The sequence below is a fragment of the Pleurodeles waltl genome, chromosome 9 (genome assembly GCF_031143425.1).
Source record: "Pleurodeles waltl isolate 20211129_DDA chromosome 9, aPleWal1.hap1.20221129, whole genome shotgun sequence".
Lineage (NCBI taxonomy): Eukaryota > Metazoa > Chordata > Amphibia > Caudata > Salamandridae > Pleurodeles > Pleurodeles waltl.
The window spans coordinates 963,232,346-963,248,358 of NC_090448.1; the positions used below are offsets into that span (position 1 = coordinate 963,232,346).

Consider the following 16,013-nt stretch of genomic DNA (forward strand, 5'->3'; position numbering starts at 1 on the left):
AAAGACCTACTGTAATTCGTTCGTTTCATGAAACCAATATAATATTGAAACAGCATTAACTGGCTCCTCCCTCAGCTATCCTGCCAAATTCTCCTTTAGAGTTGAAAGGTTTTTATTAATCAAATTCCTATCATTGATAGCTGCTGTCAACGTGCTTTTAAGTTGCTTGTACACAGATCTTTCTCTACTGGAGAAGCCAATTGTATATTTTATATTATGTTTCCCAACTTGAATCTTACTCTTGTCATCCGACTCCCTCCTATTTATTTATTTATATATATATATATATATATATATATATATATATATATATATATATATATATATATATATATATATAATTTTTTTTTTTTTTTTTTTTTAAATAAAGGGCTCTTGCTTTTTACCTTCGAAATAGAACAGAGATCGTAACCAGGACGGTCATACGGAAGCGCAGTGAAATAATTTTGACTTCAATAGAAGTGAAATGATGGGTCCTAAAAGATTCCAGTGAATATTTATTGTATATGAGTTATTGGCAGGGTTTCTTTAGCCTGAGTGTCGCGTGACTTTGCACTTGAGCTGGAGGTACTGGTCCATATGGATCTGCTGTCTAAAGGGGGAAAGCAGTTATTTCAGCCCACTATCTTTCTTCGAAGAGGAAATGTGAATGAATCTGTATGAAATTGGAGATATTGATGACATACGGGAGTGAGCATTGCAAACATCTCTTGGTAATGGTTACTGTGATATATTGAAGCAAACCTACCCCATATCAGTGATTTATTGTGAACATATTAAACGATCATTTTATATTTCTTGTCGTTGTGCAGAGTGCAGCAGCCGCAGCAGCTACCCTGGCTTTACCGGCTTTACCTGCTGGTGTTACACCAGTACAGCAGATATTAACAAATTCAGGTAACGATTTCTTGGCACAGAAGAGATAGCTCTGGATATTTCCTCTTCTCACACTTGCTTGGTAATACTGCTGACGGTAGTTTCACTTGTGCGCAGGGAATTCACGATCTTTTTAATTACTGTACTTGCATGTATTTTAGTGCAGGCTTGCAGCAGGTGCGTGCATTCATTATATTATACGAGTTACTGTTGCTGTAACCATTCCCAACGCGTTAGAATTGCTTTCGTCTGCTACCCGATAACTTGTGTTTTTTTTTCTTACAGGCCAGATCTTGCAGTTGGTGAGAACAGCTAACGGTGCACAATATATTATCCAGCCCCAACAGCAAATGGTTTTACAGCAGCAAGTCATACCACAGATGCAGGCCGGGGTGCAGGCCCCTGTGATACAACAGGTAAATAAACAAAGACATTTCGATTAGGTAATGGTGGATCTGGTTGTTTTGTTTGTTGTTCACTGCTTGTACATTATACATTTTGTTTGTGGCCTATTGTGTGCGCAGTATGCCAAAAGTGCAAAATAAACTGCTAATGTTTTTTGCATTTGTCTACTTGAGGATCCTGCCAGTTTCTCTTCACATTATTGGATGGCTGATCTTGTGCTTGTGACTCGTTTGCACTTATTGACCCTTCTGCTCCTGTTAGATTTGTTTGAATACATGTGTAGTGGCGTGCCACAATCATTGTACTGAAGGATATTTGATTTGTTCGTGGTTGGTTGCATATCTTTATGCCATGGCAGTGAGTGTAAATGCGAACCTATAACATGTTGTTGGATCAACTGTACAAAAACACGTTCATACATGTATTACTTCAGAATAGCGAAACCGACTGGAGGAAACAGTTTGGCTCGCAGATTGAATGCAAGAAATACTTTACAAAGAGAAACAGCTCTCATTATGGCTACAAAGTTTCTTCAGTGTGGTTTTACCATACTGCACAAAATTAACCCCTTGTATCTTGGTTTTGTTTAAATCTCTTTTGTTAAAACACACAATAAATGCCATGATGGCCACACCTTAGATGAGCTCTGCCATAGAGACCCACAGAGAGCAGGACTGCATCCTGCAAAAGACGATGCGAAAAAGAGGATTGTTCCAGCCTGGAAGCTGAAGGAGCACATCCAAGCGAATGAATCCTTGTTGAGTATACCATCAGCGCTGAGGCCCCACAGTTATGAGCCAAAAAAAGGTGCTGCCTGGGTGACGCTCCATGAGTCTGCGAAGGAGACCACAGGAGAACGCTGTAGAGGCACCACATGAATGAAGCTTGTGCACTGCAGCTCTGAAATGACCGGCATAACGGGAGGTGACACATTGACGAAGATACAGCGTGCAAACACCCACCACCCTCACCTTTCTGTGGCCTGTGATCCGTAAGACACTGAGGGGGTTATTACAACTTTGGAGGAGGTGTTAATCCGTCCCAAAAGTGACGGTAAAGTGACGGATATACCACCAGCCGTATTAAGAGTTCCATAGGATATAATGGACTCGTAATACGGCTGGTGGTATATCCGTCACTTTACAGTCACTTTTGGGACGGATTAACACCTCCTCCAAAGTTGTAATAACCCCCTGAATCCTGTGCGGCTTGGAAGTCTTGGCAAAAACCTGCACGAGGAAAACCAAAGATATTCTAACAGTGAGTATTGCCCATGGGCCTGGGTCAGAAAACTGACCAAATCGCCCCAGGTGGGAAACTAAGGCTGTTCAGAGTACAGGGATCCCTGAACTCATAATGGGGCCTTTGTAACAGCTAGGTGATGTGATTGAGGGGTCACCAGTGGGAGTTAAGAGCGGATTGACCGGGGAGATATTACTAAGCAAATATGCTATCCTAGCACCACAGCCCATTCCTGTGCCAATAGGATCACACACACACACAGTTGAACTGACCCATCCTCTGGAGTGAGGCCCAAGCTCTCCACAGCTGGCAACGTCCTTAGGGAAGCTTGAACCCTTGAGTTAGAGAAACGAGGAGCTTTGGGGGAGGAAACAAAAGTAGAAACAAAATAGGATGCTAAAGAGGTAAACTATCTGACTTACTAGGATAGGCTTCAGAGAAGACTCACTATACAGGAACCCATGCTTACAGGTCTTCACCTATGCAGTTAGTCCAAACCAATGGGGCCCAACAACTCCTTCTCAGAATATTTGAGAGCATGAAGGGGGAATTGTGATGTAAACTATACATGATTTAGTAAGCATCCCCTGTAATCATGCTTAGTTCATGCCACCCAAGAGACAAACTCTGTAGAAAGCCACTGGATTTTTTTAAAATCATTGATATCCTCTCCGAAGGGGTGGGGGGGGCCCATCGTAGAAAATTCAGGAGACAAATGTGTGGATGAAATTATAGCGATTGTAACAAAAGCAGACCTGCTGGCGAACCTGCAGATCTTAAGGGCCGAATTTAATGATAGGCTTAAGCCTGATATTTCGAGGGAACTCTGTCTTGCAATCAGACCTGGGCGAGGAGATTGCCGTGCTCAGGGCTGGCCTGTAACTGGGGGTGAGGGGAGTTCAGAATGAAGAGGCAGAAAGTCACCTAGTGCAACATGCACAAAGCTTAGTGTTGATAAACAAATGCATGGTTCACTATGCACTGAATGATGCTGTGAAAAGGAAAGTGAAGACCACCACCCCTGAAAAGATAACTTGCAAATCCAAGGCCTAAGAGACGTAGTGAATGGCACAATTACTTAGACATTCACCATCATTTCTTGAATCAACACCGTACTTATCCAGCTGGGTCGAGTAAATCACGTAGGACAACGCACTGCTGAGATATCACAAGTTCTACTCATTTTCTCAAAGTTACACAAATGTCAATAAAACTTAATTTTGCAGGATATCGCACCAGCAAAGTTTCTCTGACGACCGCAGTTCCGCCCCTTTGATATTTCCTTTGAGTTTGGGAATTGATCTAACCAATTTACTGACTTGGAGGCGGCAGCCAAGGTACTAAGCATAAGGCTTGAGGGATAGATATTGAATCAAGGGAAGACGTCACTGACACAAACCGAAGAACCACAACATCCGGCATCAACTTGGCAGATGCTAAGAGTGCAAAGATGCAACAGGAACCTCACTGAAACCAGGAAATGATGGAACAAGAGTAGTCTAGAACAATTGGTGATCCTTTCAGTCTTCAGTTAAGCATTTCAAGAATAAGTCAAAGTATTGTACATAACCTCAATGTCTATCTTCTTAAATAGCTGCAGACTCAACTAAAGAGACACTGTACCTGTGGGATCTCCAGACACTATGGAACACCAAGATCTTCCCACAATGCTGGTGCACGAGGTGTCCGTCCCCATCTCCCCCTGCCCTCCTTCCCCCTCCTCCTCCAGTGAGGGAGAAGTAGGAGTCCCTGACACCTAGCCAGAATCCTCCAAGGCAGAGAGAGAATTTTATAAATGTTTATAAATGTTTTGTTAGTCAGGAGACGTTTAGAAGTGGAGGAAAGGGCTAAAGGAAGCTGTACAAACAAACTATGACACAGTGGGTCTCCATCCTCAAATCAAGATGCAGGCGCTAACTTGACATGCAATACGGTGGGCTTAGCATGATTGCACACCACATCTACTAGGTTAAAATACTGTCCTTCACAGCGAAGGGACTTAATGGCCCTAGCCAATGCACTAAGATATTTCAGTTCACGGAAATGAGAAACCATGCATCACGCACTTCAGTAAACGTACTTGATGCTCAGAGGAAACATTCAAACATATGTTACCCCTTGGCTTTTGTCAGGGCCCTCTAAACAAAATTGAGTAGCCTCACCCATAAGAGTCTACCCTTTGTCAGACCTGATAGTAAAAAAAAAAAACAAGCATTTGCAAAGCAACAGGTCTCGCGTTTGCTCATGTTAGAGCTGATAGCGTTGTAAACTCCTAACCCGACTTTTCACCCATCGGCAAAAGTGCATTTATGTACGTAACCCGAAAAAGTGCAATTAACTATGTAAAGCGCTCGACTTCTGGCAAGCGAAATCGCGCTAGTAAATTAGAGAAAAAGTAGTCCACGAGCTGGACAGAAAACAGCGAGCCTCGCATGTTTTCTATACTTGGTCGATGAGCTCGAGGAGGGCTAGCCACCGGAAAAGGCATGCCTTCGACTAATGAAAGCAAGCAGATTTTATTAGGCAAGCCCACGAACCAATGAAAAACACGGACGTGACGTCGACAGGGCTCCGAGCCCTTTTCTAAACACTAAATCGTCTCGATGCGCGAGCGCATGGCAACGCAGGCTCGACCCTAAAAAAAGAAAAAAGTTAGGGCATATTCCTTTGTATCAGAATTTTGCTGGAAGGAAAACTTCCAACCTTAGCAGTTTATATACCCCGAATGTAGGCAAAGTGACTGATCCGCCATCTGGTGTTGGGCTCGGAGTGTTAAAAGTTTTTTTTCTTCGAAGAAGTCTTTTCGAGTCACGAGACCGAGGGACTCCTCCCATTTCGACTCCATTGCGCATGGGCGTCGACTCCATCTTAGATTGTTTTTTTTCCGCCATCGGGTTCGGACGTGTTCCTTTTCGCTCCGTGCTTCGGGTCGGAAAGTTAGTTAGAATCTCGGAAAAAATCGTCGGTATTGTTTGCGTTCGGTATCGGGTTAGTTAGAACAAATCGACACCGAATTTTGAAGAGCTCCGGTGGCCCTTCGGGTTTTTTTTGATTCCCCTGTCGGGGCCTGGTCGGCCCGGCCACGTGCGACTTCAAGGCTGATGGAACGGACCCCATTCCACTTCTGCCCAAAATGCCATAACAAGTATCCGTATACGGATCAGCATCTGGTCTGTAACTTGTGCTTGTCCCCCGAGCACAAGGAGGATACTTGTGAAGCCTGTCGAGCGTTTCGGTTGAGGAAGACGCTGAGAGACCGAAGAGCCAGGAGACTACAAATGGCGTCCACGCCGACGGGTCAAGAACGTTTCGAGGAGGAAGAAGAAGCTTTCTCCATCCACGAGTCGGATTCTGAAGAACTCGACGCCGAAGAAACACACCAAACCGTGAGTAAGACGTCGAAAATCAAGACTCACAAGAAGTCCACAAAAGCCCAGGGGACGCCACCGCCAACAGGCCATGGCTTAACCCGAAAACTAGGTGACCGATCCAAGGCACCGAAAAAGGGCATGCTGGTGTCGAAGTCATCTGACTCCGGTCGAGATACCGCCACACAGCAACCTTGGAGCCGAGACAGCGGCTCCGAAGAATTTCGGCACCAAGACACCACGCCGAAAACAAAGAAGGTTTCTTCGGTGCCTAAAAATACTTCCGAAATGGTTTCGGTTCCGAAACATCCAGCCTCGGAGCCGAAAACTAGTTCCTATACAGAGGAACCAGGATTAACCTCCCAATTACATAGATTTGGAGAGGAGCTTCAAGCTGTGGAGCCTGACTACACGCAAAGAAGGCTTCATATTCATGAGGACACAGGGAAGATAACTACTCTTCCCCCAATCAAAATAAAAAGGAAACTTGCCTTTCAACAAAAGGACAAGCAACCACAGGCAAAAGTGGCAAGGAAAACAACCCCACCACAGTCTCCACCACCATCAATACATGCATCACCAGCAACAACTCCACCACTGATGCACTCACCAGCTCATACTACAATGAGTCAGGATGATCCCAATGCATGGGACCTTTACGATGCTCCAGTGTCTGACAACAGCCCAGACTCCTATCCCACAAAACCGTCACCACCTGAGGACAGTACATCCTACACACAGGTGGTCGCAAGGGCAGCCGAATTTCACAACGTCACCTTACATTCTGAACCAATTGAGGATGACTTTCTGTTTAACACCCTATCCTCAACCCATAGCCAGTACCAAAGCCTTCCCATGCTCCCAGGAATGCTAAGACATTCAAAACAAATATTTCAGGATCCAGTTAAAGGCAGAGCCATAACTCCAAGGGTGGAGAAAAAGTACAAGCCACCGCCAACAGATCCAATCTTACAACACAACTAACACCAGACTCAGTAGTTGTCTGGGCAGCTCGTAAGAGAGCCAACTCTCATACCTCAGGAGACGCACCACCTCCAGACAAAGAGAGCCGCAAATTTGATGCTGCGGGAAAAAGGGTTGCAGCACAAGCAGCAAATCAATGGCGTATTGCCAATTCACAAGCACTTTTGGCAAGATACGACAGAGCTCATTGGGATGAAATGCAACATTTCATCGAACACTTACCCATGGAGTTCCAAAAAAGAGCGCAACAGGTGGTAGAAGAGGGACAAAGTATCTCAAATAATCAGATACGTTCTTCCATGGATGCAGCAGATACAGCTGCAGGGACAATAAACACTGCAATCACGATACGAAGGCACACATGGCTGCGCACTTCAGGGTTCAAGCCGGAAATCCAACAAGCTGTGCTCAATATGCCATTTAATGAACAGCAATTGTTTGGGCCGGAGGTAGACACTGCCATTGAAAAACTAAAAAAAGACACCGATACAGCCAAAGCCATGGGTGCACTCTACTCCCCGCAGAGCAGAGGCACATTTCGGAAAACACCTTTTAGGGGAGGGTTTCGAGGTCAACCCACAGAAACCACAACCTCACAAACAAGACCTACTTACCAGGGTCAATATCAGAGGGGATGTTTTCGGGGGCAATATAGAGGGGGCCAATTCCCAAGAAATCGAGGAAAATTCCAAGGCCCCAAAACTCCTCAAAATAAACAGTGACTCACAAGTCACACAACCCCATCACATAACACCTGTGGGGGGAAGACTAAGCCAATTTTACAAACTTTGGGAGGAAATAACAACAGACACTTGGTTCTTAGCAATTATCCAGCATGGTTATTGCACAGAATTTCTCCAATTCCCTCCAAACGTCCCACCGAAACCACACAATATGTCAAAACAACATATAGATCTTCTAGGACTAGAAGTTCAAGCATTGCTACAAAAGGACGCAATAGAATTAGTACCAAATCTACAAAAAAACACAGGAGGTTACTCACTGTACTTTCTAATACCCAAAAAGGACAAAACTCTGAGACCAATACTAGATCTCAGAACACTAAATACCTACATCAAATCAGACCACTTTCACATGGTCACGTTACAAGACGTAATCCCACTGCTCAAACAGCAGGATTACATGACAACATTAGACCTAAAAGATGCGTATTTCCATATACCAATACATCCTTCACACAGGAAATACCTAAGGTTCGTATTCCAAGGAATACATTACCAATTTAAAGTGTTGCCATTCGGAATAACAACTGCGCCAAGAGTTTTTACAAAATGCCTGGCAGTAGTAGCTGCACATATCAGAAGGCAGCAAATACATGTGTTCCCGTACTTAGACGACTGGTTAATCAAAACCAACACGCTAAGACAGTGTTCACAGCACACAAAATATGTCATACAGACCTTTCACAGGCTAGGTTTCTCCATCAACTACGCGAAGTCACACCTTTTGCCGTGTCAAACACAGCAATACTTAGGAGCGACAATCAACACAGCAAAAGGGATTGCCACTCCAAGTCCACAAAGGGTTCAAACATTTCACAAGGTAATACAGGCCATGTATCCAACACAAAAGATACAAGTCAAAATGGTAATGAAACTCCTAGGCATGATGTCTTCATGCATAGCCATTGTCCCAAACGCAAGATTGCACATGCGGCCCTTACAACAGTGCCTAGCATGACAATGGTCACAAGCACAGGGTCAACTTCTAGATCTGGTGTTGATAGACCGCCAAACATACATCTCGCTTCTATGGTGGAACAGTACAAATTTAAACCTAGGGCGGCCTTTCCAAGACCCAGTGCCACAATACGTCATAACGACGGATGCTTCCATGACAGGGTGGGGAGCACACCTCAATCAACACAGCATCCAAGGACAATGGGACATAAATCAGAGGCAGTTTCATATAAATCACTTAGAGCTGTTAGCAGTATTTCTGGCGCTGAAAGCATTTCAACCCATAATAACCCAAAAATACATTCTTGTCAAAACAGACAACATGACAACAATGTATTATCTAAACAAACAAGGAGGGACACACTCGACACAGTTGTGCCTCCTAACACAAAAAATATGGCATTGGGCGATTCACAACCACATTCGCCTAATAGCACAATTTATTCCAGGGATTCAGAACCTGTTGGCAGACAATCTCTCTCGAGATCACCAACAAACCCACGAATGGGAAATTCACCCCCAAATACTAAACAATTACTTTCAAATTTGGGGAACACCTCAAATAGATCTATTTGCAACAAAGGAAAACTCAAAATGCCAAAACTTCGCATCCAGGTACCCACAAGATCAATCCCAAGGCAATGCTCTATGGATGAACTGGTCAGGGATATTTGCGTACGCTTTTCCCCCTCTCCCTCTCCTTCCATATCTAGTAAACAGGTTGAGTCAAAACAAACTCAAACTCATACTAATAGCACCAACATGGGCAAGGCAACCTTGGTACACAACCACTACTAGACCTTTCAGTAGTACCTCATGTCAAACTACCCAACAGACCAGATCTGTTAACACAACACAAACAACAGATCAGACATCCAAATCCAGCATCGTTAAATCTAGCAATTTGGCTCCTGAAATCCTAGAATTCGGGCACTTAGACCTCACACAGGAATGTATGGAGGTCATAAAACAAGCTAGAAAAGCTACCACTAGACACTGCTATGCAAATAAGTGGAAAAGATTTGTTTATTACTGCCATAATAATCGAATTCAACCTTTACACGCATCTGCAAAAGAAATAGTAGGATACTTACTACATTTGCAAAAATCTAACCTAGCTTTCTCTTCCATTAAAATAAATCTTACGGCAATTTGTGCTTACCTACAAATTACGCACTCAATTTCATTGTTTAGGATACCAGTCATAAAGGCGTTTATGGAAGGCCTAAAGAGAATTATACCACCAAGAACACCACCAGTTCCTTCATGGAACCTCAACATTGTCCTAACACGACTCATGGGTCCACCTTTTGAGCCCATGCACTCTTGTGAAATGCAATACTTAACGTGGAAAGTTGCATTTTTAATTGCCATCCCATCTCTAAGAAGAGTGAGTGAAATTCAAGCATTTACCATTCAAGAACCATTTATTCAAATACACAAAAATAAAGTTGTTCTACGGACCAATCCTAAATTTTTACCAAAATTAATCTCACCGTTCCACTTAAATCAAACGGTAGAATTACCAGTGTCCTTCCCACAGCCAGATTCTGTAGCCGAAAGAGCACTACATACATTAGACATCAAAAGAGCACTAATGTACTACATTGACAGAACAAAACTAATTCGAAAGACAAAACAACTATTTATCGCCTTTCAAAAACCTCATACAGGAAATCCAATCTCAAAACAAGGCATTGCTAGATGGATAGTTAAGTGCATTCAAACCTGCTATCTTAAAGCTAAAAGAGAACTGCCTATTGCACCAAAGGCACACTCAACCAGAAAGAAAGGTGCTACTATGGCCTTTCTAGGAAATATTCCAATGAACGAAATATGTAAGGCAGCAACATGGTCTACGCCTCATACATTTACCAAGCACTACTGTGTAGATTTGCTAACTGCACAACAAGCAACAGTAGGTCAAGCTGTATTAAGAACATTATTTCAAACTACTTCAACTCCTACAGGCTGAACCACCGCTTTTGGGGAGATAACTGCTTACTAGTCTATGCACAGCATGTGTATCTGCAGCTACACATGCCATCGAACGGAAAATGTCACTTACCCAGTGTACATCTGTTCGTGGCATTAGTCGCTGCAGATTCACATGCGCCCACCCGCCTCCCCGGGAGCCTGTAGCTGTTTAGAAGTAGATCTTAAACATTTGTAAATATATTACTTAAAACTTTATTATGTACATACGCATTCACTCCATTGCATGGGCACTATTACTAACATACACAACTCCTACCTCACCCTCTGCGGGCAAAACAATCTAAGATGGAGTCGACGCCCATGCGCAATGGAGTCGAAATGGGAGGAGTCCCTCTGTCTCGTGACTCGAAAAGACTTCTTCGAAGAAAAACAACTTGTAACACTCCGAGCCCAACACCAGATGGCGGACTGTGCACATCATGTGAATCTGCAGCGACTAATGCCACGAACAGATGTACACTGGGTAAGTGACATTTTCCATATATATATATATATATATATATATATATATATATATATATATCAGACACATACGCAAGATTCACGAAGTGGGGACTTAATATTTCTAGGAGACTCTAATGCTGTGTTGAACCCCACAGTAGATGGCAATGGGCCCGTGTAGGAAGTTGGCTCTGTTTGTGCATGCTATTCCTTACTTTGAAATAGCACAGAGTCCAAGGGTTCCCCTTAGAGGTAAAATAGTGGTAAAAAGAGATAATACTAATGCTCTATTTTGTGGTAGTGTGGTCGAGCAGTAGGCTTATCCAAGGAGTAGTGTTAAGCATTTGTTGTACATACACATAGACAATAAATGAGGTACACACACTCAGAGACAAATCCAGCCAATAGGTTTTGTTATAGAAAAATATATTTTCTTAGTTTATTTTAAGAACCACAGGTTCAAATTTAACATGTAATATCTCGTTTGAAAGGTATTGCAGGTAAGTACATTAGGAACTTTGAATCATTTCAATTGCATGTATACTTTTCAAGTTATTCACAAATAGCTATTTCAAAAGTGGACACTTAGTGCAATTTTCACAGTTCCTGGGGGAGGTAAGTTTTTGTTAGTTTTACCAGGTGTGTAAGACACTTACAGGGTTCAGTTCTTGGTCCAAGGTAGCCCACCGTTGGGGGTTCAGAGCAACCCCAAAGTTACCACACCAGCAGCTCAGGGCCGGTCAGGTGCAGAGTTCAAAGTGGTGCCCAAAACGCATAGGCTAGAATGGAGAGAAGGGGGTGCCCCGGTTCCGGTCTGCTTGCAGGTAAGTACCCGCGTCTTCGGAGGGCAGACCAGGGGGGTTTTGTAGGGCACCGGGGGGGACACAAGCCCACACAGAAATTTCACCCTCAGCAGCGCGGGGGCGGCCGGGTGCAGTGTAGAAACAAGCGTCGGGTTTGCAATGTAAGTCAATGAGAGATCAAGGGATCTCTTCAGCGCTGCAGGCAGGCAAGGGGGGGCTTCCTCGGGGAAACCTCCACTTGGGCAAGGGAGAGGGACTCCTGGGGGTCACTTCTGCAGTGAAAGTCCGGTCCTGGGGGCTGCGGGTGCAGGGTCTTTTCCAGGCGTCGGGACTTAGGTTTCAGAGAGTCGCAGTCAGGGGAAGCCTCGGGATTCCCTCTGCAGGCGGCGCTGTGGGGGCTTAGGGGGGACAGGTTTTGGTACTCGCAGTCGTAGAGTAGTCCGGGGGTCCTCCCTGAGGTGTTGGTTCTCCACCAGCCGAGTCGGGGTCGCCGGGTGCAGTGTTGCAAGTCTCACGCTTCTTGCAGGGAGTTGCAGGGTTCTTTAAAGCTGCTCCTTTGGATAAAGTTGCAGTCTTTTTGGAGCAGGTCCGCTGTCCTCGGGAGTTTCTTGTCGTCGTCGAAGCAGGGCAGTCCTCAGAGGATTCAGAGGTCGCTGGTCCCTTTGGAAGGCGTCGCTGGAGCAGAGTTCTTTGGAAGGCAGGAGACAGGCCGGTGAGTTTCTGGAGCCAAGGCAGTTGTTGTCTTCTGGTCTTCCTCTGCAGGGGTTTTCAGCTGGGCAGTCCTTCTTCTTGTTGCAGGAATCTAATTTTCTAGGGTTCAGGGTAGCCCTTAAATACTAAATTTAAGGGCGTGTTTAGGTCTGGGGGGTTAGTAGCCAATGGCTACTAGCCCTGAGGGTGGGTACACCCTCTTTGTGCCTCCTCCCAAGGGGAGGGGGTCACAATCCTAACCCTATTGGGGGAATCCTCCATCTGCAAGATGGAGGATTTCTAAAAGTTAGTCACCTCAGCTCAGGACACCTTAGGGGCTGTCCTGACTGGCCAGTGACTCCTCCTTGTTGCTTTCTTTGTTCCCTCCAGCCTTGCCGCCAAAAGTGGGGGCCGTGGCCGGAGGGGGCGGGCAACTCCACTAAGCTGGAGTGCCCTGCTGGGCTGTGACAAAGGGGTGAGCCTTTGAGGCTCACCGCCAGGTGTTACAGCTCCTGCCTGGGGGAGGTGTTAGCATCTCCACCCAGTGCAGGCTTTGTTACTGGCCTCAGAGTGACAAAGGCACTCTCCCCATGGGGCCAGCAACATGTCTCTAGTGTGGCAGGCTGCTGGAACTAGTCAGCCTACACAGACAGTCGGTTAAGTTTCAGGGGGCACCTCTAAGGTGCCCTCTGGGGTGTATTTTGCAATAAAATGTACACTGGCATCAGTGTGCATTTATTGTGCTGAGAAGTTTGATACCAAACGTCCCAGTTTTCAGTGTAGCCATTATGGTGCTGTGGAGTTCGTGTAAAACACTCCCAGACCATATACTCTTATGGCTACCCTGCACTTACAATGTCTAAGGTTTTGCTTAGACACTGTAGGGGCACAGTGCTCATGCACTGGTACCCTCACCTATGGTATAGTGCACCCTGCCTTAGGGCTGTAAGGCCTGCTAGAGGGGTGTCTTACCTATACTGCATAGGCAGTGAGAGGCTGGCATGGCACCCTGAGGGGAGTGCCATGTCGACTTACTCATTTTGTTCTCACTAGCACACACAGGCTTGTAAGCAGTGTGTCTGTGCTGAGTGAGGGGTCTCTAGGGTGGCATAATACATGCTGCAGCCCTTAGAGACCTTCCCTGGCATCAGGGCCCTTGGTACCAGAGGTACCAGTTACAAGGGACTTATCTGGATGCCAGGGTGTGCCAATTGTGGAATCAATGGTACATTTTAGGTGAAAGAACACTGGTGCTGGGGCCTGGTTAGCAGGGTCCCAGCACACTTCTCAGTCAAGTCAGCATCAGTATCAGGCAAAAAGTGGGGGGTAACTGCAACAGGGAGCCATTTCTTTACAGCCCGGGACTCCACATTCAGGGGTTTCACTAAGGGGCTTAAAAATAAGATTGGAGACTTAGGCCTTTGTTGTTTGGTGGGACCAACGTACTGAAGAGGGACTATATATCACTCGCCACACCCCTACTGCAATCTGCTCCTATTCTGAATGTGAAACTATATCAGTTTCAGACCATGTGTGACACTGAACTGAATCGGGGCATCAAAGGGAATGGGCAGGTGGAGCTTTTATCTCCGAGAGGAAATTAAGCCACATATTAATTATTTTCAGGAAAATGTTACACAGGAAGCACCTATTGAGCACCTCAGACTCCTTTAAGGTGATTATTAGGGGCCATCTATATCAGCAAAGTAGCCTACCTTAAAATACCTTAAAGGCAACAGAGAAAAACTGTCTATTGAACTCAAACTGTGGGAGGAGGCGTATAGAACATCCCACACACACACACACACCAAAAACTTAGGATATGAACCACAATTTGTGGCAATAAAGTCTAGATGCAAATAAAGCTGAACTCTCCTTATTAAAATCAAAATACTCTTACCTGCCCTAATGAAATAATCTACCCACATCTAGCTCTGCTACATGGAGTACAATAAGAAAGGACCGATGTTAAAACAAAAATAATAATCAACCATTTTTTTTTTTTTAAATCACCTTGGAGTCGAAGGTGTTTTTTTATTTATTTGTTTATTTTATGGTACAAAAGTCATCAGGGAGGAAGAGAAATTTGCAGCCTCTTATTTATTATTCCTCTATGCGGCGGAAGAAGCCAGGCGTACTCTACAGGATGATTATTTAAGATTATGCAAGATATCCAAAGTCACTCCCGAACAAAATGCTCCAGGCCCAGATGGTTATGTAGGAAAATTCTATAACCAGTTTGGGGGCAAACCTGACGCCCCATTTGAAGTCTGTACAAATTATTCTCAACAACAGTCATGCCATCAGTGAACAAAGCAACAGCCTCCCTACTACATAAACTGGGAAAGACATCGAGTGGTGTGCATCCTGTTTCCTATAGCACTCCTAAATGTGTATGAACATCTTTGATATTTTTGGCAATGCGCCTAGACAATATTATTCTATTCATCATACTTCCTGATCAGTCAGGATTTATTACACATTGCCAGGCACATCACAACTGTAGACAAGTAGTCCATCTGACTGAAAATGCAAGAATGGCAGTCTCTACTATTCTGATTTCTCTAGATGATAGGACTTTTGGCTGGGTGGGGCTTTCTGACAAGGATGTTGAAACCTTAGCCAAGTCATGTTATCCAGCTTCATCATCGAGTATACTGTGAAACGGGGACAGTTCTGCACAGCTTAAACTGTAAAGTCACACATTGGATTGTCCCCCCTTTCTCCCTTTTTTTCTCTTATAGACCCCTTCACATCCCATGTTTGAGAAACTGGGGAGGTGACGGGTCTCTTCTTTAGAGAAGAACGTAAGTGACTATAAGTCCAATTAGATCCTCGTGAAGAGGTCTCGGGTTTTAAGATAAACACAACTAAATCCAATATTCTTAACTTCCCTTAAAACAGTTGCTTGGGACTATACTACCTTCAGATTGGTTAATAAGACAGTCACATTTCGTCGAGTTAAATTATCCGCAGACCTCTCTGATCCTTTCAAGTATAATGTGATATAAGTACTTGAGGAGATCCTGAGCAATCTCCGAAGACGGGCAAACCTGCTGGTGTAATGCTGGGCCAAATTAATGCAACAAAAAAAAAATGAATGTTCTGCCAAGATGTCTGTTTCAAGCCTTACCCATAATGCTACCCAAAGCTTTCTTTGCTTGCTGCTCCAAAAAGTACATTCATGAAATATATTTTTGGAGGGGGATGGACGAGTGGTTCATAAGGTGCCGTGGAGCCCACGGGAAAAGGGATGCTTTTCACTAACATTTATAAATGTCTATTCTGTAGCATCCCAATTATGGGTACTTGTTTAATTGAGTGCACTCCAGTCTAAAAAATCTTGGCTATAGCTAGCCCATCGCACTATGACCTGATATAAAAACCTAAGATAGGCTTCCCAATGTGTATGTAAGCACTCCCACGAACACAACCCTACAGACTTGAGACAGAATAAATAATAATTTGAATCTGACTGCATATCTTTCCCCACCATACTCGGATCC

At 44.4% G+C, this 16,013-nt stretch overlaps 1 protein-coding gene across 5 annotated transcripts in view; it reads left to right on the forward strand.

The window, feature by feature from the left end:
- The window catches only part of GTF2A1 (general transcription factor IIA subunit 1), a 167,957-nt gene that overhangs the window by 37,498 nt on the left and 114,446 nt on the right, over nucleotides 1-16,013 (forward strand). For all 5 annotated transcript variants that reach the window (XM_069208361.1, XM_069208358.1, XM_069208359.1 and 2 more), the window contains 2 exons: nucleotides 813-897; nucleotides 1,162-1,292. In XM_069208361.1, the coding sequence (XP_069064462.1) occupies nucleotides 813-897; nucleotides 1,162-1,292 (216 nt within the window). The remainder of the gene's footprint in view (nucleotides 1-812; nucleotides 898-1,161; nucleotides 1,293-16,013) is intronic.